Source organism: Pectinophora gossypiella, chromosome 5, assembly GCF_024362695.1.
Source record: "Pectinophora gossypiella chromosome 5, ilPecGoss1.1, whole genome shotgun sequence".
NCBI lineage: Eukaryota > Metazoa > Arthropoda > Insecta > Lepidoptera > Gelechiidae > Pectinophora > Pectinophora gossypiella.
In genome coordinates this window covers 9,553,295-9,578,795 of record NC_065408.1, presented here as the reverse complement: position 1 = coordinate 9,578,795, position 25,501 = coordinate 9,553,295, and the positions used below count along the sequence as shown (strand labels likewise).

The 25,501-nt window shown below is 36.7% G+C and overlaps 3 protein-coding genes across 6 annotated transcripts in view; 1 reads left to right on the top strand and 2 right to left on the bottom strand.

Annotated features, from left to right (window-relative positions):
- Positions 1-5,472, bottom strand: part of LOC126366897 (tissue inhibitor of metalloproteinase) — a 55,058-nt gene extending 49,586 nt beyond the window's left edge. For 2 of the 3 annotated variants that reach the window (XM_050010238.1, XM_050010237.1), the window contains exon 1: positions 5,257-5,472. The gene's annotated coding sequence lies outside the window, so the exon portion shown is untranslated. Of the gene's footprint in view, positions 1-4,529; positions 4,669-5,256 lie in introns of those variants that run through there. The other variant, XM_050010239.1, reaches the window with a different exon arrangement.
- The window catches only part of LOC126366952 (synapsin), an 87,098-nt gene extending 66,689 nt beyond the window's left edge, over positions 1-20,409 (top strand). The window contains exons 10-15 of the mRNA XM_050010295.1: positions 12,150-12,242; positions 13,320-13,432; positions 14,147-14,243; positions 14,836-15,003; positions 15,623-15,854; positions 17,143-20,409. Of these exons, the coding sequence (XP_049866252.1) occupies positions 12,150-12,242; positions 13,320-13,432; positions 14,147-14,243; positions 14,836-15,003; positions 15,623-15,854; positions 17,143-17,357 (918 nt within the window). The 3' untranslated portion in view covers positions 17,358-20,409. The remainder of the gene's footprint in view (positions 1-12,149; positions 12,243-13,319; positions 13,433-14,146; positions 14,244-14,835; positions 15,004-15,622; positions 15,855-17,142) is intronic.
- Positions 20,410-20,892: 483 nt separating this feature from the next.
- LOC126366906 (piercer of microtubule wall 1 protein) lies at positions 20,893-25,489 on the bottom strand. 2 transcript variants are annotated; one of them, XM_050010250.1, is made up of 4 exons: positions 25,413-25,489; positions 24,467-24,687; positions 23,512-23,598; positions 20,893-21,710 (listed from the first exon to the last, which is right to left on the bottom strand). In XM_050010250.1, the coding sequence occupies exons 2-4, from the start codon at positions 24,672-24,674 to the stop codon at positions 21,589-21,591; spliced, it is 417 nt and encodes a 138-aa protein (XP_049866207.1). In that variant the 5' UTR covers positions 24,675-24,687; positions 25,413-25,489; the 3' UTR covers positions 20,893-21,588. The 2 variants fall into 2 exon arrangements, with proteins under 2 accessions (XP_049866207.1, XP_049866206.1); XM_050010249.1 differs by lacking the exon at positions 20,893-21,710 and adding an exon at positions 23,177-23,394.
- Between the last annotated feature and the right edge of the window lie 12 nt (positions 25,490-25,501).

The window sequence follows — 25,501 nt, the reverse complement described above, 5'->3', positions numbered from 1 at the left end:
AATTTTGTTAAAATTATATTTTTTGAGTGAACATTTTGTTATGTCAGTTTTATTAAAATCAATAAAATCTTTAAATGTGAATTGAAGTTAAAGTTCTTCGAAGGTCGAAACTTAATTATAAATTAGCGCCGAAACTGACAAGTGACTGAACTGAGTGATATATTGTTTTTTTAAGGTATTCAGCCACAAATGTTGACTACCTTATGAATATGATAAATAATGGTTTATAAAAGGAATATATGCTGTAGTGTGGCGCCGACGGCATGGGCGCCGAAATGCCGTGCGATGTTCATGTGAATCAGCACATGCTCGTTGCAAAGCTGTTGACGCCACTTCAAAGTGCACGTTGCATTTTTATTTTAAAATTAAAGTCAACATTGACGTAAGTACTACATGCCAGCTGTCAAGACACCAGCTTGTGCCAGTTTCAGACTTGACTACACGGATCCCAATAACAAGGAACCTATCAGTGTCTGGAGTAGGTAAGCTTTAAGCCAGGCATCTCGTATTACCGTTAGCGGCGACGCGGCGCCAACCACCTAGTCCTACTCTTATTCATGTGATCATATAATAATATCGGATCACATACCTTATATCGGATTTGTGGCGCAAAATCTAGTCTGACTGTAATCGTATAGAGTTGCTTATACGATTACAAGACCGTCGCTATGACAATGTCAACAGCAAACAGTTCGTTAGAAGGACGATAAGGATATATTCATATTTTCGAATTCAACAGATGTTACGAAGTATCAAATAATGAATAATACGATATAGGAGATATACGTAGGTATAAGCTGTAGAGCTAATTCCTTACAATGTACATTAGACGTTTGGGTAAAATACAAAATATTTCCGTGCATAATGCGTTCAAATTGAAAGTTGTCGCACGGATAGTCGGTAGCATGTCGTACAGACTGGCCAGTGTCAGTTGAATTTATGAATGTGAAGACCAAACGGGCTTGGAAACCGTGAAAACGAAGCACGGGATCGGAAGGTATTTGCCGGCGCCTCACGTCGCGACTGTGGTATAAATCTCCGGCTTACGTGGGCGGACACAATCGGCGGTCTTTCTGATAAACGCTAGAGATGACCCCAGCCTAAGGGTATGCTTATCGTGAGAAAGTTGCCCGAATTCCACGCGTAATTAGTACCTTTTTATCTCAATAATGTGGCAGCAAATTTTAATACGCCAGACATGTTAATCAAAGAGACAACAACTCAATTATCTAAGGTTTCTTTACTACGTAATAAAATTAAGACCACGTATTTCCTTACACAAACATCTGAGGTCGCTTTTAACATTGTTATGTTACGATACGAACGTAATGTAAGCATTTGATCTGTTCGATAAAACAGTCAACTCCATTTCCGTTACAGTAGAGTTTCGAAAGTAATTCTATTTATGATTTCTCTGGGGAAAAGTATTTAACTAATATCCGTTTACCGGACAAAGATACACACTTGATGGAAAACTTTAGCAGATGTACAGGCTAAATTACTACTCTTTATAAGGAAAAAAATCTGAGCCTTTTTTGTTACAGGCAATCTGATATCTCACTCTGCCTTCCATCTAATACAGTCATTAATCAATGTTTGTTAGAGCGCCAGTTACAAAGTTACTTATCAATTTAATTAATTGTCTATGGTTACGCTGTCAATGAATATTATCAATCACATTAAAGTTGTAATCAGAAGCTTATTTTTATACTCATAAAGAAAACTTCTTAAACGCACATAAATATTTTATTGTTAGACATGATTTCTTCAACATGGTGTAAGATAAAGTTAGAACCTATTCGTTGTATTTAACCAGAACCTGTAAAATACCTAAGCGTAGATAGTTACATTGAGTCTTCCAAAGGCGGTCGATAAAGATCAACGTTCGGCGTTATAATTTTAGTGTCGATGAACGTTGATTGATTAAACTTTTATCGTTCAAAAGCCCATCCAGTGTCAAACCGATTTCTTTAATTGGAAAAGCCTTTACGCCTTTGTCGTTGTAAATAATCATATAAACAACAAGCAAAATAAATAATATCTAAACTACAATTCTGTTATATATTGTTTTACTACTTCTGGTTGAGGCTCTCGTACGCTTAATGGAATTTCTACTTAGAAACTGTTGCATATCGCATTCTATTTACAAACCTCGAAAAGAAACATATATTCTTTCCAACACCACTCATAAGCTATCCCACTCACACACAATTATGACAAGTATGTTAGGTAGTCGAAAAGGTGTCACATAGCCGTGTGTTTTCATTCCAGCTAGCCGCCGTAACACGAAACTACTTCGTACTTGCGGCTTCGACCTACGCAGGATCATAGTCCTGCCTGTTTCCTACTGTATACGATACGGTATATCTACTGCCATCTACCAGCTCTTGATACATTCTAGGTACATTCCTAAAATACCTCGTACTCCGTTTGATTGTAAGCAGACTAGAGACCAATTGATAGGAATGCTCTTCATTGATGACAGCCAATACCGAACCCATAAGGACATTTGTGTCAGAAATGATGTCGTTAAGGTTCCAATTATGAAAGAATAACAAAAGCGACATGAGTACTTTAATAAACTGCATGGAAATACATAGTTGTAGCAGGAAAGTTAGTTTTCTATTGCTGAATTATTACTCGAGGAGCCGTTGACAACAGCAACTGTTGTATAGTTATTTATTTTATAGAGTACTTAACATTTTCCTGGAAGGCAGCTAAAATGTAGTTATTTCACATTTTCGTAGCTTCCTGTCGGATCACAAAGCGGGCCGAATTCCTCGTGTTTACGAACTCGTACTCGTACCCGATCGATAAACCACCGCGGCCCGCAGCTTTGAATTAAGATAACAGTTTTATTAGTCTTTAATTCAATTCGTTGAGTGTTTCCCTTATCATATCCACCCATAGACCGCCTAATGTTGCTTTCACGATGTTGCAACTTTACGTAGAGACAAGAATCTACGGTTATTTTCTATCACGTTGTGAACTTGGCCCTTGTGCTAGACTGGGTCAACGAGACACGAGTACGTGTATTCATATACGACGACGACATTCCAGTCGGGCCATTTAGTGGAACAATTAATAATGGAGTGCAATAAGCTGTATACTTAGTGCACTCATGCGTACACCCATTCGATGCAGAGTGAGATTTCTACATATCATGAAATTGCAACTCGTCATCAGTCGTAATAAACACTTGAAAGAGTTGAACTGAACACGTTGCAACGCTTGAGTTTGATTGCTCTAATTTCTCCTCGTTGCACTTTCATAAGGTTCGACCTGAATATTTTCGACAGCAACTATTCGAAAACATTTCTTTTCTTATAAATTAATACTACAAGTGCCGATAAAAAAGTATTGAAGGGAATTCCATCTTGGCAGGGAGAAATTAGTAGCAATAGGGATAAAATGATGTAGCTGTCAACATAAATCACAGGCTGTGTACGAGTAGGGCCGAGATCCGTGATTAACTCCTTCCGTGTGCAGGGTCAACTGGCAGGGGTCACCGGTTGACACCCGATTAAGAACCCGAGGGCTTTCTAACTTGATTCACTATTTGATGAACAACCTATCTTTGAAAACGCAGTTGTAACCCCAACAAAGTTTTATAACTTAGTTTACAGAACATAAACTTCGCTAAGTTAAAATGTAAGTTAGTTGAGTTAATCATTTTTAAACTGATGACATCACAAGTTGCAATTTCCGAGTTAAGTAAGTTATAACTGCTAATGACTTCAGTCTTTATATTCTAACATTGTATTCAACGAAACATTGTTTTTTTTTTTGTTTTTTGTTAGACTTGAAGTTGGTTTAAATTATTTTTTTATTTTGGTACCACGTAAGTGAGTTAATAATATTGTGCAGTTTATTATTCCATTTTTAATTTGTATATTTTTTTTTGTAATTTCGAAGGATTTAATTTTCTATTATGGCTCATAGGACTAAAAACTTAAAGACATACATTAAGATTCAATATTTGTCAGGTTGTGCTAGAAGAGGATTTGCACGGAGGTTCACAACAGATCAGAGGCGATTACGCAATAAAGAGATTTGATTAATCAATAGAGCAGAGTGGGTGCCAGTGCGGTGCTAACGATCCACTTCCTGCACCAACTGTCACTAGCATCCTCGATTCTGCACCCCGCAGATTGAACCAATTGGATCTTATAAATAGAATATCGTCTAATTCACATGTCCATCATATCTATGACAGGCAAACTGTCATTGTAAATTGCAAGTGAAAATAAACAGTGGCTCGCAACGGAATGTTACAATAACAATAAATAAGAACATATTATCAAAATAAACGTACACTCTAGACAAAATAAAAGAACATCAAAAGCTTGTTAAATTATTAAGTAGTACAAGAAACATAACAAAAATAAAACCTCTAAATAAATGGGAAGTGCAAAGAAAAGAAGTGAATGTAAAGCGGTCACCATGCATTAGAACATTAGAACGTTTCAACTGATTTTTATTTCTACTGCAGCAGCAAATATTTATGTATTATGATCAATAAATATTACCAATTCGATTCAGAACGCGTTTCCGAGCCATGCCTTTGAAGATAGAGCCAGCCCGTAACAACCAGAGGACGCGAACCAACACTAACGATGTTTACAAAATGTGTCACGTTTGCAGCGCTAGCAATACTTAGTTACACCACAACCCACAACTGAAGAAATAACCTTAGATATATACCCAACAAGACTATTCCTGCACTTGTAAACTATTCTTCATCAATAAACTGAACTGCAGTCACTTCACTAGGTACGTAGAATGAAACAGTGCCAAAATTCACATATGTTACTAAATATTATGTAAATTAAAATAAATAATTGTTTGAAAATAATCGCGGGCTCGCCTCCAAATGTTTGTTTCTAAATATAAACAATGCGTCAATTGTGCATTTGTTATCATCATAATGCACACACTTGTTATGGTATAGGCAAATGATATAAGAGTTTTTTTTTTTATAAACACCTCACCTGTTCTTTACAATAGGCTATTGTTTCTTTAAAATAAGTTTACGACTTTAAATTGAGAAGTCCGATAATATTGCATTAGTGCTGGCGAGATAAGGTTTACGCAGCATTACTATTGGGAAAATGAAACATATTGGGAAATTTAATGAAAATTTCCAATATTAACATCGTATATTTTATACTGAAGACAAACTAATGTAAAAAAGCATCAGTCCCATAAAGCCAGTCGTGTAGCAATTAACCTATGAAGTAAGTAAACAAACTGCACCTGTACTCGAAGAAATTTCGGCTTTACAGGCAATGTCATCCAATGGAGCACATACACTGCAGCCGTCGCACTAGTCCAAGTCTTATTCACGGTTCAGAATATTGTTTTAGTGTCAATCAACAGTTGTTTATCGTATGTACTCTCGCGCAATGCCGGCTTGTTATAGTAAGCGACACGCGTTCCCCGTAGCGGCCAATCAGAGACTGAACGTTTTGCTTACTCCGACCAGTTATTATGCGCCCACTACTGATGCCATCCATAACTCCACCACGTGGGTCTGCCCGGCCCTACTGTAGCATAGTGTTATCGGAACATGCATCGCCGGTAAAAGCTCATGATGATTCAGAATTAGGTTTCGCGTGACATCATCCAGCTATGCGGGCAATGTAAATATTGAACTTGCACTCCACAGTTTCAAGTTGCATCCTGTGAATTTTAAAGACCTAACCATTTTGTAACCATCAAGCAACAAACGAAATATTTTTCTTGTCAATTTTAAATAAATCGAAGAAGATGAATGTATGAGTCAAGCCTATGATGCACTTCGACGGTTGCAGGAGTTTGTGGAACTTGAAGTAGGTCAATGTCCAGCAATGGGCATCGTCGCGCATACTAATGTGCTATACATGACCCATCAGACAATTTACAAAGAAACCAAAATTCCACTATAAAATTTATTCATACGACACTGAAGTATTTGCCTTGAGCCAAGAGAGATTACCGTGAATTTTATTACATAACTTCCTCAAAAGTCTCCGCATGTTGCATTAGACTTTCAAAGAAGAATTTCGTCTACAAATATTTACGTAGTTAACTTGTTGTACAATGTACGTAATAGTAGCATCAAATGACAGTGTCATATGACTGGGTAATATCAATATTCAATATTCAATATTCTTTATTTGCATACTATGATGGTGTACAAGTTTGTAAGTTACATGTATGAGTTTCACATCATAGACCCTTTCGGGCACAACAAAATAGAAATTTAAAAGAGAGGAGGAAGCTAATAACAAAAAGAAGCTAATATCAGTAGCTATATTTTTTAATTCTTTATTTTAACAGAATAGCCTTTATAAGTATTACTTTTGAAAGGAGTAAGTAGGAGTTTTTTTACGTTTTAAATAATGGAAGCCTACCACAACCGAATGTCTCATCGTCGATCACTTTTTCTGATTATTATGATACGGAAATTTTGAATAAGTACTTAAATATTAGGTTAGGCGGAAGGCAATAGGGAAACCACTGCCCATTTTTTCCTAAAAAGTAGCATGGAGAATGCTACACCGACAAGAGTGTGGCTCTTAAATTAATGATGATGAAATATTACGTGGTTACATTCATGCGAATGCTTACATCTGCCGTGTCTAATTTATTAGTTTGATATTTTTAATTCTTAACATCGTCACATACTGTCATTTGCTTCTCTTATTTAATGAGTATATATTTTATTTCTCAAATATAGAATTGCATAAGAAATCATCAATAACTCTTCCGAGTAGACGTGGTTTGTTTGCATTTGTTATCAATGTAGGTCGAGCGAAGTAGTTGCAATGTTTCCTTCATAATAGGCATATACCTGTGATCTTTACTTTGCTCTTAATTAGGAGTAAAGACCGAGATGTCAAACTTTTCTAAATATATAAAAGACCATTATAACCACACTCACATAAGCTTGATACGACGCGAATCTGTAGACGTAGTTTTCGTACAATAACCACATTACATAATCTCGTCCATTTGTTGTTGTGTGTTACGAACTTACACATTTTCCTGTATATTGTTTTAATAATACCGCATTTTGTGCACACTGTGATCACTAAATGAATTATGCACTCAGCGAATTCGTAATCATGGAATTAGGACATCTTATCTCATAGCTCACTTTGCTGCGTTAAGTTTTAATTAACGCTATTTTGAATCCGTCGGTTTCTGGCGCCAAAATAATATAATCTGATTATCGCGTGGCATTGCTTAGGTGGTAATTTTTAACGTAATTCTGACGATGACTACACCGTCACCTTGAGTACGGTCAATAGCACTACTAAGAAGTTTAAATTCACAAGAATATCGGGTCAGCACCGTTCTACGCAACTCCCTATTAGAGCATTGCAGTTCATTCGAGTAGCACCGATCCATTATCGTGCACTCATAAGGCGGAAAGATAACATCAAAGGCGGTCATTATAATGATAAACGACAATTGTCTTGTCCTCTCGGCACAATAAATACTCCATCGAGACCGGTGAGATATTATTTCTCGCCTGTTTATAATCATTAAGACCTATTGTCAGCAACTATATTGATATTTGAATTGAATGCTTCCACAATCGTTACAAAGTTATCATTTAGATCGATCAGCAGATACAAAGTCTAGTTAAAGTGCAAACGTGTGGGCTAAATGACTGCCATTTGGACCTGGCGCCGACGTCGAAATGGAAGTTTCTGGAAAATAATCGTCTCCATACACACAGGATGCATCGTGACGTCAACGAGCCGCGAGTAAACATTTGAGCTCTTTGAGAAAATTACTCATTGTGTGGTCTTAGATACGGGAAAGTACGGATGTGATGAAAAGGACAAGAATGTCGATTGTGTCGCGGCAGGCGTCGAACCGTAAATAGTAATATACACACGCGGTAAAAATGTGTTTTGATTCTTATATGCGTCATCAACACAGGCTGGAGTGTACCTTGCGGAGTCAAACACTTGATGCGGGCCGCCCACGGCGCCGCCTCCGCTGCCGAGGCCTGCGCCGCGTTCCCAACTGTTACTGCTCTGTGACGTCTCTCTCATTCACATACAAAATAATACAGAGCGCATTTTTTACATGTAATTAATTCTATTCACGCATTGCGAAACAATCGAAAGATAAACAAATGCGCGTCGTCTGTTTAGCAATATTGCACGTATTAACAGTCGTGTTAACACCTAGTCAAACACTGACAACATTACAACGTATATATACACATCTACAACTATGTCATGAACACAATAAATGCATAACGCATGCATAGCTCTTTCCAAGAACTTGCAATTTCATGTAATGCGATTATGCAGATAATGACGCATCGACTTGTAAACTTTCCACCTAATTAAATTTATTCCACACCTCACCTAATGTTTTCGTAAAGTTTCAAATTTAGAAATCGATTATTTACTGAACCTGTGCCAATTTCTTCTAACCTTCCAAATCATAGACGTAGGTACATAAACGCAATTCTTGGGAAACAGTGGGTGATTGTTATGGCGGGTTTATGTCCATTTAGTCATGGCTAAAGTTAGGTAGGTATATGAAGCTTTACTGCCAAAGTCAGAATAGGTATTTTGCTTCCGTTGTTGTACCCGCAGGTTACTCCTATAACCATGGTAATAAATTTGCGCGTTACTGTAATGGAAACTTATAATAGATATCGGTCGTCAAAATTCCACTTGATAATTTACCTTCGCCTAAAGTATACTTAATCAATAATGCTTGCTCTCTGATAATATTGAAAGCCTATTTAAATGGTGATTATTATTAAGGATAAAAACAACGTTTGAAAATAAAACGTTTTGAATTTAGTCTCGGCCATTTATCTAAAGACCTGTTTGTTTATTGAGGGTTCTTATAAAACTTTTAATGAAAATGAAATCAGAGAACAGAAAGGAAATTTTAGCGATTTAATGAAAATTTGACGTAGTTAGTAACCAAATTTAAAACGAACAAAGTTATAAACTGTCACAGCTACAATGTAGGTAACTTAAATGTGATTGAAATTTAATGGGCGTGATTTAAAGTGATTAGATTTTTATCGTTTGAAAATTAATCTAGCTCGACAGAATGTATAACCCCTATAATTTCAATGTAAGCAAAGCTATGATTAACACTGGCGATTGCCTCACACCCTTATAAATAGAAATTGTTTATGAACCTAAAGCTTATTATTATTCAGCAAGTTTCACTAACTACTGAATAAATGTTTATTCACCTGCAAACGTAATGTTTATTTGAGGTTATTAGTGGTATGCGGAAGGCTGAAACCTGATGATATCATGCCACTTTGGCACAACCCGGACACTCCATACTAAAATCTCATTCTAATCGTGTGTCGCGTCTAGCCATAGAGGCAACCAATCAGCTCGCGACACCAAACACTTCAGGTCACCGATAACCCCGCCGGCATGGACGACGATTTCCCTCAATGAACGGTTATCGCTATCGACCCGGGTCGGGTCGATTTATTCTTTCAAATATTCTTCCTCTCAGACGACGCCCTTAGCCGAGGTTCGCGTCCAACTGGGCACCCTCAGGCCTGTTGTCTTAAACTTTATACCGGGTGAGAGCCTACAGCGCTCCCCATTTGTCCGGCCAAGTAGTTAATGCCATCTGCGGCAAATCTACAATAAGTCACGTCAAAAAAAAACCGAGACAGACAGTCCGCGTGCGCTCCCCCTTACTCCTAAAGGGCTTATGGCCATTTGGACTAAAGTACGACACAGAGGGGGTGAGGTAAATTTATTTCGGCGCCAGATACGAATTAGTGCGGGACTGAGATGACCGTTCTATTCTGTACCTACGCAAGTATTATTCTTTATTCTATAACTTTGAAATAACCCCATGCGGTGTAGGTATCACCTAGTAGGTAGTGTAGGTAGGTACCTATGCATTCTCATAAGATTTATTTAGTAAAAACTCAATTCTCCTAACCATCATCTCTCTGGCATTATCCCGTTTTTCACAGGGTCCGCTTACATAACCTGAAGATTTGACAGGTATGGTTTTTTACAGAAACGACTGCCTGTCTGATCTTCAACCCGCAAAGGGAAAACAAGCCCAATCCAGGTCCATTCTCCGAAAATGCATTTCTCGGGAATGTGGGTTTCCTCACTATGTATTCCTTCACCACTGAGAGATGAATTCGTAAACAAATTCGACAATCATTGGTTTAGGCCTGTGCTGAATTCGAACCTGCGACCTCAAAGTGAGAGGCAAGCGTTCTACCAACTGGGCTACCACGGCTCTAAATACTCAATACTCCTAATCATCAACAGTAAATTCGACTTTTTAACATCTATAGGTAACCTACCAATATTTTTTTCCACGTGATCGATAAAATGAGACGAAGAATGAAATTCGGAAGTATTCTTCAAATACAAAGTCATGAATGTGTAAAATAACAAATATCATATACATTTCCAGATGTCATAGAAAATAATCCATGGCCATTACCGACTTATTTAGGTAATGAGACCACCATACATCATTGCACGGACATTTTTATGTCATTGGTATAACTGATACATGACACAATACGATTATTAAAATAACTGAAACTACATATAGGTCATGTAACAAATAAACTCAACTTTATGTCACTATGTTGTACAATAATAGAATTTCCACAATCTTGACAACCCTTTAAAGTAACTCGTATTAAAATTTGCATTTTAACTAAATGCCTTAAGGTAAGCTCTTGAGCTACCTACAACACACACATCACAGAACAACATAATTTATCTAGTTGGGAATATGTTTGCAAATCTAGTAACATAGTGAGATATTATGCCTTGTCACGTTACATACAGGAATACGTATTGGTAGCCTGTCGCGCTTCTGCTTCCGCAATACAGGTTAGATCCTAGTGCGAATGTGGGCCGTGGTCGGCCGTCCGATGGTATGCCTGTAGTACTACCGTGAATGTTCACGGTAGTACTACAGGCATACCATCCATACCCATACCAGCATGTGCTGTATCTTATTATTGTACTTTTACTATAGTGTTACAACGCAAATAAAGAATTTTTTACTTTACTTTACTTTTTACCTACTAACTCCCATTGATATAATAATACATATATTATGTTATTATTGGCAACACATAATATAAGTATACATATAATATATAGTCTGACTAAAAGATATTAAATTGATTTATCAAGGGCTAAATACACACTTAAGTAGAACTAAATACTTATTACTTCACAATGATAAAGACCGTAATCTCATTATACTTATATGAATAATCTCATGTCGAATAAGCATCCTGAAGCGTCATCGTGGACATAACTCAGAGTTCCCCATATAAACCCGACACGGTGAAATGCAAGTAGAACCAGTCGAAGGCTTTTAACAAATCCTATTTGTTCAATGATCCGTGACTTCCATTTCTAGTACAGCTAATATATGATATCGATAGTGACATTAGGCTCTTAGATTGTCACTAAGCTTTCCGCAGCAAGTGATGGGTGTCTCTAATATAGTACCTATCATTTTAAAAGTATCTATATCTTTTATTCATTCATGATTTTAACACTTTCAAGGACAGAACGTCTAATGACGTTTCGATTTCAAGGTGTCACGTTACCAATTATGAACTATCAATGGCCCATGATCTTTGTTCGTGAAAGGGTTAATGTTAACAAATGTTAACAACATCGGCTAAAAGCGACAAAGGAACCTTTGAGAGACAGGAATGTACTTCTTTTTATTATTATTTTATTATTTTTTGTTGATATTTCGGTACAATTAGTGATTACATTTCTATAAAGATAATGTTTTACCATAGCTTTAATGCGCGGTAAGAATTAGATCTGTCAAAATACAGAAGCCAGTGATGTGACGTTCATTAGCATAGTGATGTATCAGTCCAGATATGACCGACCGATTATTTTCTATCTAACAGTACTATTAAGCTCGCTGCATGCAAAGGCAGCACCGGGCGTGTTTCGAGCTGGGATATTTTGTAATGTTCAAGTTTAGCACACGTTCACACAGAAATATCCCAGATGCCGAGATACGGCCGGCGTCCCGCTCCCCTGCCCCAAAGCCCGGCCCGTCTTCAAAAGGAATCAATAAGGTGAAGAATCCGCTTTCTCTTTATAATAGTGACGTAAGATGTTTCTTTGTTTCAGGTGTCTGCGCCGAAGTTCCCGGTGGTGATCAAGATAGGCCACGCTCACAGCGGCGTGGCCAAGGTGAAAGTGGACACCGTGACCGATTTCCAGGTGAGAGTCATTGGTTTAAGACCCACGTCATCAACGAGTCGGAAACTGATGTTACGTCACCGTTGAGGTAATTATTACGTTGATACGTCGGCGAAATCTTAAGAAGTTGGGTCTTACTTTGAGACCTGATAGAGCAGCAGCACGCTAAATAATGACGACTTTAAATATTTCAGACTCCTATATAAAAGCAAGAAATGTATGTGTGTAGATCAAAAAAAGTAAAATCTAAATATTGAAGTAACCATAATTATTAGGTATGATTGGATAAATAAAAGCAGCTGCTATGAGAAAGAAAAAGTTCCCAAGCAGATGATTCGATTACTCGTACCTAGTACCGAGAAGGCAACTGGCAAATTAATTTTGTCTCGTAATGGAAGTCAGATAATTATAATTGATATCGTCCGCGGTTTCTAAATTCCCTTTGTTACACTAATTTGGTACTCTTCGTCCAAAAAGAAAAGAAAAATGACATTTCCCCTCAATATTTTTCCTTTTCCCAAGTCGGACTCATCTGTTCAGTAGACTACAATATTCTTTTAAATTAATATGCTAATAATGTCTCATTCCGAAGGCAAATTGTAATGAATATTAAGTCTGTAAGCAGCACGAAAGCACCGGAACAAAAATAATCTCCGCTTTATACAGTTTTTAGAACGAGTCCATTAACTCTGGACTTCCGAAATCTGCAATTATCTACCTCGAAACTCATCTAATTAAAATGGTATTCTACATTTAAAAACATCCCATTATAATTTGGTAGACTTTTATTTAACGTTTAACATATTTACTAATCTATTCTAAAAGTCACGGGTTCACATCGAGTAAGTATATCACAAACATACTCAATAGTAAAGGAAAACATCGTGGAATTAACTGCGATATCGAAAATTTAAAAATAAATCTTCAAAGTGCCCTGAATACTCCATCAATTCACGAGCGCGTATTGTTTTTCAATTGATATAGTCTAAATAAATCAGCGTACCTATATATTATAATAAGGACTACTTATTTATGATTTTGCGCTATTTTATGCCGTTAGAAATTTACTTAATCTTGAATTTTCTGTGTACTTTCTAGGACATAGCTGGAGTGGTAGCCATGCTGGGTACGTACTGCACAGTGGAACCCTACATCGATGCTAAGTACGACATCCATATACAGAAGATCGGCACCAACTACAAGGCATTTATGTAAGATCCGTCGTCTTTCCTTTACATTAAGTACCTATTGGCTACCTATCACATTGAAGATAAATTGTAAAGAAATTAAATACATCTTCTTCCTCTTCTTCTAATCCTTTTGTCGCTTGCTCCCATGATATGCCGAGAGTTTTTAATTCCCGGTCAACCGAGCCGCCTCTTTGGGCCGCCCCTTTTGCGTTTTCCACGCTCACACCCGGTCAGAGCTCCTAAATATGTACCTGACAATTGAAATAACGTATGCTGTAGCACAAAATAGGTACGTTAGAAACCCTACTTGGCTACTTGAAAATAACATTGAATATTAGGAATAAGATTAATTTTCATATTTCGTTTACCATTGTTTAATAGGTCACTTGTAATTACTGAACTTCATAATAATTATTTTCTGAAGAAAATAAACTGCAAATACAATCAAGAACAGTTTTTCCAATTCATTCTGCCAGTGACCAGTGAAGAAGAAATAAACTTTACATCGTATTTTACTTTGTAAACTGTTCAGACAATTTTCATGAAACGAATGACTGAACTTTAACGCCTACAGCAACAATTACAGTGAGCTTAAACTGTGCTATTAGAAACTTCGCAGGCGGCACATTTTATAAAAATATACGACAACGACATTGGAAGCGAAATTCATGGTTGAATTTGACAATGGAAATGGTGAGGTATTATATTTCTGACGGGAAATTAATTTATTTTCAGGCGCAAATCTATATCGGGAAATTGGAAGACCAATCAAGGATCTGCCATGTTGGAAGCTATCGGAATGAACGACAGATATAAGATGTGGATCGATGAGGTACTTACAAGCTTATAACTTTAAAATTAAATATTCTTCCAGCATCTTGGTTTCATTGATCCTAAGAGAGAAAAGTTTTGCGATTGCGAACTTTTCTTTCCTTTTGATGTCTCTGCAGATTTAAACTCTACAAGCCTTGTTATGTAAATTATGTACGTCGTCTTTGCGAATAAGTTTGTGTAAGTTCTTTGTTATTATGTTTTTAAAACTAAAAAATTTGGGAGGCGATGTATTTTATCAAATTATGGCGTTGCCAGTGACTCCCCGAACGTCGCTTCCCGCTACGGCGAGTCTTTTTACGGCGAGTGACTCTACGTCGCGTCTGACATTTATTTGTACAGTTCAAAAATCATTTTTAATCAGCTATATATAGTATAATTATATAACAATGGACACACTCTCTTTCCTATTTTCTGTCTTATGGCTGAGAAGAAAAAGCAAAAATCTCCCAACAACATTTTCAACGCTTTGCAGGACAAAACATCAACAGGCGATGTACCGATTCCAAGTTTCACACGTTATATAACGGACGGTGTATGAACCATGGTCTGTGCAACGAAACGTGTTATCTTATTATTAAGTTTTTAATCAGGTGAGCGAAATTTTCGGCGGGCTGGAGGTATGTGCTCTGGAGCTCGTGGTGGGCAAGGACGGTCGCGAGCACATCATCGAGCTCAACGACTCCGCCACCTCATTCATGGGAGACTCGCAGGAGGAAGACCGACGCCATCTTGCCGAGCTCGTGCTGCAGCGTATGCAGGTAATGTAAATGAGTAATGACCAGTAGTTATCATTTTAATTTGTAAAGGCAAAAGTCCGTGAATGTAATTGCGATATAGGCTGATATAGGTACCAAGATAAATATATAAATACTTATTGATGTTTTCATTAGCATGCCTACCTATACAATATACATATATTGATTCATTTGCATCCTATAGAATTAAACACGAACTATTTTATTTAGCAAGATCACATCTTTTGTTTGTTAATTCTATAAATAAAATAAGAAACAACAGTCATGTATAATTATTGTAGGGAAAAATCATCGTATACATTAATCAATTTATCTATACATTCCATCGATTGTTATGAACATTGTTATATATCGGGAACGATTGTCTACCACACAGGACATTCAATAAGTATAAAAATAAACAAACAGTTCATCAAGAGCTCCTAAAAGTGAAAACAACTGAGTCTGTGACAAATTTGCCTCTAAATAGAATAGTGGCGCCTAACTGTCCTGGCCAATCCTCTATCTGGTAAAAAGCTTTGGCTGCATCCTATCATTGACACGACGGTAAAATACCTAGCGAAAATAGCGACATAATTTAAAATGTACTGAACATTCTCACAGATATTTTTACAAATTCCAGACGGTCTGCCGGCCGGGGATTCCGAAGGCGACATCCCGAAGCTCTGTGTCGGGGAGTTCAGCAGCGACTTCTCCCGAGGAGCGCACGATGCCGCTGCCGGGGTCGGGTCCGCCGACGCAGCCACCGCCCGCGCCGCTCGCGCACGGAGCCAGCATCGATCGCCCACTGCCACCGATACCCGCTGAGCCGTCGCAGCCGCCGCCGCCGCCGCTTACTAGACGCGATTCTCAAGGTTAGATATACCCTGATGCAGTTATAAACTGCACATACCTACGTACACAAGATAACGCCTTTTTCAGCAGACAAAGATCCTGCCACTACACTTTCATTTCTTCCGACATGGCTATCTTTTAAAACTTCCTAAAATTTTGCATTTATGCTCCTGGGAGGCCTGTGCCCCGCAGTGGGTATTTATGTTTATGTTATCCTGAATTTGATAATGGTATGTTTACCTGGGGTTTTCATTCTTACTTTTCATGTTTTGTTAATCTTCTTCCAAACCTGTAATTGATCTTACATAATCCTAAACCACTTAAATGTAGGTATATTATTAAAAAAAACTGTCACTACCGTTTATAGCACCCAAACCCGCATAATATCGTTAGTTCATTGAACTCGTTGTCAATGATGTCAGCATTGACATTTTCAGTAACAAGTTCACTGTTTAAAAGATAAAGATCACCAAAGCCTTTGACTATATGCCTACCGTTTAATTTTTCAATTCGTAATCCTAATTGTTGTCGAGCCGTTCCTTAATTTATCCGTTTCATTTATTATTATAACTGTACTGTTTATAATAAACGAACAGGGGGTTAAAAAAGCCACATTGAAACAATTGGGTAGTTTCCTAGGTCAAAGATAAATTATGAAATTTTGTTTTTTAAATAAAACACAGATCCAAATGTAATAATAAGTGCGACATTTTGCCACATTTTTCAACATTACAGGTTACTTTTTCATACAAAGTTATAAAGTTACAGGTTGTTTTTTCATACAAATTTTATAGTAATTTCGTGTTTCGACGTTTATTAAAAAGTAATTTTGACTAGTTGGAAACTATTCTATTCATCTAAGGCAATAATAATGCAATTGAACATTTGCGCATATAAAAGTAACTGCGCAATGTCAACAAATGTCAAATAGCAATATTGTTTTCTAAGAGAAATTGCTTCGATGTGGCATTTTTAAACCCCCCTGGACTTGTTAACTATTTTTGACAAAAAACAACTTATAGAAACAAAAAACCGAAAAATTACATGCTTTAAAAGCTTTGAAAATCATAATAACCGTAAAGTAGTTGATATATGGATCTTCAATTCGAAGCAAACAAATATTATTAGTTATTATATTTATTATTATTATTATTTATATGTAATCGTAGCACACGTGAAATCATCACTATCACGTCAAGCTCCAATAGACTTACCAAGATGCATGAAATGAAAGTTTTGTAGTATGAAATTTCTCAAATAGATCATTAGGTTTCCTTGCAATTTATCAACAATGTTCTTCGTCATCAGCTTCTCAATCATCAACGGTGTCGTCAGCATCAGCAGCGCCAAGTTCGACCAGCGGTTCAGCAACCGCCGCAGGCGCCGCCCCTGCTACGGGTTCCGCGTCCGGCCGCGGGGGCTTCGCCCGCCAGGGCTCCCTCAGCGCCGCACTCACTGAGGATGCAGAGGACACAATGAAGAACCTCCGGAAAACGTTCGCCGGTATCTTCGGCGACATGTAATAACGCCAACGTGACATGCCTCTGACGATAAACGTGTACGAGAAAATTGTAATTGAATTTGATCTCTCATGACACAGATAGTTCCGCAATTCGAGGTATCTAATGTGATTCTGAACAGTATCTAACAGTTCGTAATTTACCAATATATCATAAAGTCAACGTCAAGGGTAAAGGTTAACATCGTGTCTTATAGGGAAGTCAAGGAATTGGCCTTTGATAGACAGGAATGGAAAATGCTACACCGACAAGAGCGTGGCTCTTAAATTGATGATGATAACCATAAAGTCACCCTGGTTACTGGTTAGCGTTAGTAAAGATAGAAGACTTCGTACACGCCTATTGTTGGAAGCTAAAAGTCCACCAAACGTTGATATTATTATTTCCGTTACATTTTCATACCATCAGCATTGTAATGCCGATGAAAACTCTAAGCGATTCCCATGAAATAGACGAAACTGACGGTCCAGAGAATTTATTTAATATTAACATAACTGATTTCGTAATACTCACCTTGTCGGTTATACGATGCTCCCAGCTGCACCAGATTTGAAGGGACCACCCCTCGAACCGAGTGTAAAGCGTAACCGTGTAAACAGAATTTTAAGGATAGTTTTAATGTAAAATAACGATAGATTTTTTACAATAAGTTTATTATAAATATGAAAATACGAATCAACTGAGCTACATTGTGATTGAACCCGTTCGGTACCGGCGGCCTCGTCCGCGATACCAGTAGTGTCTCTTTCACTGTCGCCAACTCCTTCTACCCTCACTGCACCTTCCTAGTGAGCTGATGCAAGTCTATCGACACTTGGTGCGTCTCTGTAATTGATGACAGCTGCGGACATTCATCAGACTCAACCCTGGTAGAGTCTGATGCTCGCAAATTGAGAGTTTTAAGAAAATTCTCTCGAATATAGAATATCATTGATGACAAATAAAGTTGAGTGGCAATAAGTAACTAGAATTGGATTGACGTAATATGGATGATTGTTTTTCCCTTCTTTTATGACAGAGGGCGATGTGAATTTATTTTGGTGTTGTGGAGAATATGGCAAAAAAGCCATTGATAACGGTCATTCGGAGATAGAGTACCACGCCTTATGTTTTTATTTAATATTAAATCAAAATCGTTGAAAAAATGCTTAATTGATTGAGTGGTCCTACATCTATTAGATCTAAATTGTTGGCAATTGGGATGTGAGCAATGCTATTGAAGACAATATTGTTAAATACAAGAATTAATCCACATTTTATATACCTTATTACTAGTTATATCTCATAGTTTTAAGAATATCTTGTTAAACGTGTACTTGTATGTCTTACTTTCATAATCTCAAGCATATATAAAATATATTATTTTACACATAACAATGACAGTATTTACAATTTCCGTAATAATTATCATAGAATAATATTTTATTAGGCCTGTTGCTTTTCATGGTTTGGTTAATGAAGGGTCAACGAGTTAATATATTTTTTTTTAATATATAATTTTACCAGTTAAACTGTTTATGTAATATCTTAGGACTTCATTCAGTAATTGATGTTTAAGCCCAGCATGTGCATACTTCAATATATTTTATGTATGCAGAAGTAAAGGTGTGTGTGAACGAAGTCTGATGAGACGTCATATCAGGAAGGTGTCGATATTATCCATTTGCGCAAACGCATTGTGCTTTCTCAAAGTATTTTAAATTAAGCTTTAAAGATATACTATTCTTTAGCTATGCGATACAAAGTAGATATGTATTTAAAATATATACCTATGTAGTTGACATTTTAAACTTACATTTTGTTGTTCATTCTATCATGTTTAAGTAACCTTAACCAAACACTTGTTATCGTAGATTTTACAACGAAAATAGTTATATATTATGTAATCGTAAGTACAAGTATATCATCGTAGATTCCATGGTCGGCACCATTGTTCATCGAGACATTTCTTCTTCCGTAGTGACTTGACATGTCCTTTAGTTGTGGGGCCTTGTTATGTGTCAATCTACTGAACGAATACAATGCGAGAGTAGGTAATTTGTATCAACTGCACCAGTAGTTAGATTTGACACAAATCATTAGCTTTACAGCAATTGTGTACGTGTTTACTTACATGTAAGTGTCTATAAAATGCGCAATTAGATTATTACTAACGATATATACTTAATAAAGTGACAGATTTATATTGAGTTTAAATTTTGTAAACAATTATAGACAATGAAAAATTTACTTAGGTACTTACTGTTTTTATAGGAAAAACGGGGTTCAGTTGAATGTTTTAAATATATTGAGATTTTTCTGCGTTTATTAGAATAAGATAATGATTATAAACACTAAATTAATATAATGCTGTTGTTGTTGTTGCTAACAAGTTATACAATGTGTACTCATATGGAAATGAAGGATAGTCTTTTTCCTGGGTTTGTCGCGACAATGTCCAAGGTTCGATTAGTGAAGGGTCTTCCGTGTCGAGGGCCTTATCTACTACCCCTGGCTGATGTTATCGTGGCAAGCTACTGTTCAGATATATGAAGACATGGATTGTCACAGCATCAGGTCTAATTGCAAAGTTATTTAGTCAAATTGGTGAGTTAAAGCACGTCAAACGACGACATTGATATCATTATAGCATTACAGGAAGAATATTCTGGAATCTCTTGTCTTTTTGCAAATATCCATATGGAACTTATATATGTTACCAACATGCGAATATTCTAACTATGTATTTTCAAAATGACAATCGGTAGTAGCAGATTTTTGCGGTGTTACCAACTTCCCGTGATATTGATACTCCATGATGCTACTTCTTGAATCTTTACCAATTCCTAATAAGTATCACATTTCAATTTTATTTGTAATACTTCCAACAGAGTTGTGGCTAGTCATAAGAAAATAATATACATAAGTAGTTTCATTTAGATTATTCGCTTCACAAAATGTTTATAGTTCGTTTCGACCATTTCCATTGTTCGTTAGTATACGTTAGGTATGTGACATCCATGTCTTTGTTCGAATGTAATATTTTAAAGGAATTTGAATGCATGTTAATCTATAATATTATAAAATAATAAATACCTCTTTTGGTAAATCAGTACCTACCGAGGTGCACGTCTTTTATTTCTTCAATGCAAAAAGCCTAAAAAATAGAATCTTAGTCATACTAAACATAATACAGACAATTTAAAAGACAATCTATGTTCTAAAACTTAAAGATTTTTGGTAGATAAGCACTAAGCTATTTGTACCCGTAACGCGATGTTATGTCATGACACGATGGAGCAAATTAAAAGACCTAAAACTCAGTGAAAACCTTTAATAAGTAGGTATCAACTTGCAACCGCAAAGTGCTCGTTAACAATAATATAAATTACGTGTTTATACCAAGCAACGATTGACTCAATCTAAAGAGGCTCACCGTAGAGAAACTCACTATAGAAAAATATTCGTCATTTTGTACTTTACCAGGTAACCAAACAAGTTAATTTAGTCAATAGTTAACTATTTATTTTCTAATATTGCACATTTTACAAGTAAGTATGATAGTTCACACACGATGTACGGAACAATCTACAAATATTTAAATTGAATATTGCAGTGAGTCACGAATACAATTTAAAATTGAATTTGTAATATTCTATAATATTGCACAAAATTTTATATACTCTCCAATAAAAAATCTATCGAAGGTTTCCTGTCAGGTACCTAACTACAATAGGTATTTTATAGGTACCTTAATACCTAGTAAGGTTGTATTTACTTAATTACACAGTTACTACACAGGATAACAAGCAAATACATTACGGACGTACATTACATTATAAAAAAACACTCACAATAAGGAACATTGTAGTAACTAATCTTTGTCTGGTAAGGACTTTTCAGGCTTGAATCACCTGATTGTCTGAAAAAGTAAAATGATTCCGTGGTTTGGAGGACACGTGAAGCCGTTGGTCCCAGCTAGTCCACCGACCCTCAGTGGAGCAGCGTGGTGAAGTATGCTCCATTCTCCCTCCGGTTGATTGCGGATTGGGGGCCTGTGCCCAGTAGTGGGACGTATATAGGCGGTTTATGTAGGTACTTATGTATAGTAACTAATCTGAAAATAGTGATTTACCTACTATATTCAGCTTGCAGTAGCCCGCAAATACAAAGGAGACGAAAATAGTAATAGTTAGTGCAGTATAAAATCTGAAGAAGAAACCTACATAACTTTAATAAGCAAAATTGACTCTATTTATACGCCAGAACGGTCCATGCCGGTGTTGAGGCTGTAGTTGCGATACATGCCCGCCGCAGCCAGCTGGTTGGTGAACCGTTGGCCGGCGGGGTAGTACTCGGTTGGCACTGTATGCCAATCTGCAAACCATATTCCACTTTATCATTAGCCTGTCGTTACATTCCAGCAGTCGACTGCAATATACAGGGTGTTAGGCCAGGCGCGCACTACGAGCTTTTCGCCGCGCGGCAGAAAAAGAGCAGCGGCATAATGTCGCACTGTAATACTGCGCCGCTGCGGTGGCTCTGCCGTCAAGTGCGCGCAATACAATTTAAAACTGTTTGGTACAGTATTACAGTGCGACATTATGCCGCAGCTTTTTTCTACCGCGCGGCCAAAAACTCGTAGTGCGCGCATGGCCTTAAGGACACCGTAATAAAAAGTTTGAAGAATGATTCAGACCGAAATCTTGATATCAAGTGGAATTTTCCGTCGCAAAAGTATGGAATAATGGGGCCTAAGTGACATCGGTGCATCGTAACGAATACTGAGGGCGATGATTTAGCTTATTAATTGAAAATAATTTCTAGAAACACAAAAAAAAACCTGAATTTTGCGACGGAAAATCTCTTTATTCGATACGGTGACACTAACACCCTGTTTAACTCTCACGAAATAACTAAGACACATTCCTGGTATGTAGGTAAAGGTAACCCTCGATGCAAGATGTTTATTTAATTTGCTCAGAATAAATTGAATCAGCCCATAGCTCCTTTCAAAACCCCTGAACTGATAGATAATCACGAAAATCAACACGAGAACATGTCTCATGTAAAGACTAACATATTGGCTTTTTGAGAATCTGTCCTTATGAGAAAAATATTAGATGTTTTTAGACTCAATTCACCAGCACCAGTTTTCCTACTATGGTCCGTGGAGGTCTGTGTTGCTCTATTAGTCAAATACGTAGATAGCAAGACCTTTTTTGTCAGGTTCTAAAATGCCAGAAGAATGAATATAATGTTGAAGTCATCAAATCTGCCTATTTCTCCCATCAGGTGTCACCCGGTCCGCGGAGGTCCGTATTGCTCTATGTTCGTAACCCATCCACATTTGAGCTTCCAGTTTTTATCCTCATTGGACTTGGCGTCTCTTCTCTTTCGATATTAATTTCTTGCACTTGATTCAATTAATAATAACAATGCTCGACGATAACATTTTTTGCTGTGTTACCTGTCTGAAACCCCAAACTTGAAGTGCCGCCTCTGTATATCTACCAAAAAAATTTACAAAAACTATTGACATAATTGAACGCAATATTGCAAGCTAACGATTTCATTGATGTCATTAGTAACCCATATCTCTGTGATCAATAAAATCGCGTAAATATGAAATAAAAATACACAAAACAAAACAAACAAACAAACCGAATGAAACAAAACAAACTGACAAACCGAGGAATTGGTTTTGTGGGGTTTTTACTGTACCAATATTTTCTGTATTTCTTATGAAAAATAAACATTTTACTTACTTACTAAGCACACGGATTTTCAAAATAAAACAAAAAATAAATAACAACTTGTATATTTCATGATCAGAAGAGCATCTATCTATTGGAAGAACTAAGACTATAAACGTAAATAATTAGCGAAATAGGAGAAAATAATACAAAAGTAAACAAATTATGAATAGATTAACACAATTTCTTAGGTGGGTCTGGTGCAGACATGTTCAACGAATAGTTTCTATACATGCCACACTTTATCTGCTTCTCAGAAAACTTCTGGCTCAATGGATGGTAGTTGTTTGGAATAGAATGCCACCCTAAAAAATAATGAAAAAAAAAATAACAAAAAATTAATAATATTAATTAAAGGTGTCCTTATGAAGGTGTGTCGAGTGAATCTTATGAGCTGGTTATTCTTATAAAAAGCTTGATACCTGGTGCATACCACCCGTATTCATTGGCCGATGTTCTGTAGAAGGGATGTTGCTTGCTCACTTGAGAGCCGTAGCCGTTGAACCAATCTGAAATTACAATTCCACCATCACACAATGCATTAAACTTGGAAAACCTCATGGCCCTTCTTGCCACCTATATAATTTAGCTAATTCAGCATGTGCGCCTTTTCCGAGTCCACATCCTGTGTATATGGCGTGTTCGAGGGAAATATTTACTGTCTCAAAAACTTCTATCATAGAGTGAACAGTATGCTATTACCAAACAAGTTTGTTAACACAAACTCCTCAACCTATGCTGTCCTCGTACTAGAATCATTAGGTATGCCCTTTTAATCGTACGAAGGTTACTGGTAAGATTTTATAAATAGATTGTATCCATTCACTGCCCATCGACCCGCATCATCGTAAACACAATGCACAAAGATCAACGACTTGTCTGCAATGTCAAGTTCAATGCTTCAAATAAAATCATATCGGACAGGATAAACAATAATACTTGAATCTGATTCTTATAAATAATGTAACACAAGCGAAAACGTACTCAACATTGGACCAAAAACTAATTACTCTTTCATGGGTAAGCGTATTACTACAAGAATTTCAACAAAATGCAGTTTTTAAATTAGTCCCAGCATTCCAAGTTCTCTATAGATTTCACTTTTAAGCTTAGGGATGCGGTTTAGAATCGTGCCTTTGGATTTTTGCAAAACGAAATATACAAATCGGCGGGAAATCTTTTCAGGGTAAAAAAAACTGATATTTATTATGTGAGGAAAGTTTTAGTTTTTTGAGATAATCACGTTCATTTTGTTATTTTCATACTATTGATTACATTATAACTTTTCTGTTCTGAGATTATTTATAGCCTAAAATTACTTAGGATAGGCAACTCCTCAGCAACTTATATGAGTTAACTAGGTAAGTAGACACTTACGGGGGTATTCGAATCTTTTCGGCAGATTGCAGGCTGCAAAAATATCTGAAGTCTTCAGGGGTGGTTTCTGGATCTCGTGTATGACCCCAGCTTTATCTACGCAAGTCGCCGAGCAAAAGCCTGCGCCTTTTTCCTTTTCCGTTAGCTGCGCCATGGCTTCAGGAGAAAGCTTACGTGATTCAGCTGGAGTTGCATCACTTTCATTCATTTTATTTAAAGCACTACAAAAGAAACGAAATCAAAGAAAATAATATCGAAATGCCGTAAACACTGTTCCAGAACGTTATTGTCAACGCTTTGTTTCCTTGACAACTCGATTTTATTTCCTTTCCTTAGTTACAAAGTCAACAAAGAGATTTTGTCTGAGCATAAGTAGGTGATTTCGGTAAACAGCTACGAAAAATTTAGATTGACCTCTCCAAAATATAAATTGAATTGTATTGCTTTAGGACCAATATGTTTTATGTAGAAATAAACTTACGCATACTACAGGCGAAATGACTGTGTCTATTTTGCCATCTACCTACCTGAGAAATGTATTTCCGGAGGTATGGTTATGTGACCTAACCTGTAATTGGACTGATTTTCTATACAGTTTAGAAGGTATACCTAACCTAGGCAGTCGCTTTTGTAAAAAAACCGAACCTGTAATTAGTTTAGAAAAGCAGACCGATGAAAACTGGATAATTCTAAGATGATGGTGACATATTTAGACCCAAGGTTTATTTTTCAGTATTCTATAGGTACCTTTCATTGTACAATAAGTACAATAGGCGGTCTTATAGAAATATATCTTTTTTGTTCTGCGGCTCTATATTTATAGCTCGGAAATTTATACATACAATTTCTCCAAAATGTAATAAAACTTTTTTGTTTTTTTTTCGCTAAGTACTTGGACGGAATTAAAACTCCAAGTAGGTAAATAACGGAAAACAGGTCCACTTACTTTTATTCAACTTGTATTTTTGAGGAGTTTCCAAGGTGCCCGCGGAAGCGCACAAATAATGAAGTTGACAAAACAAGTAGCTTATCTGA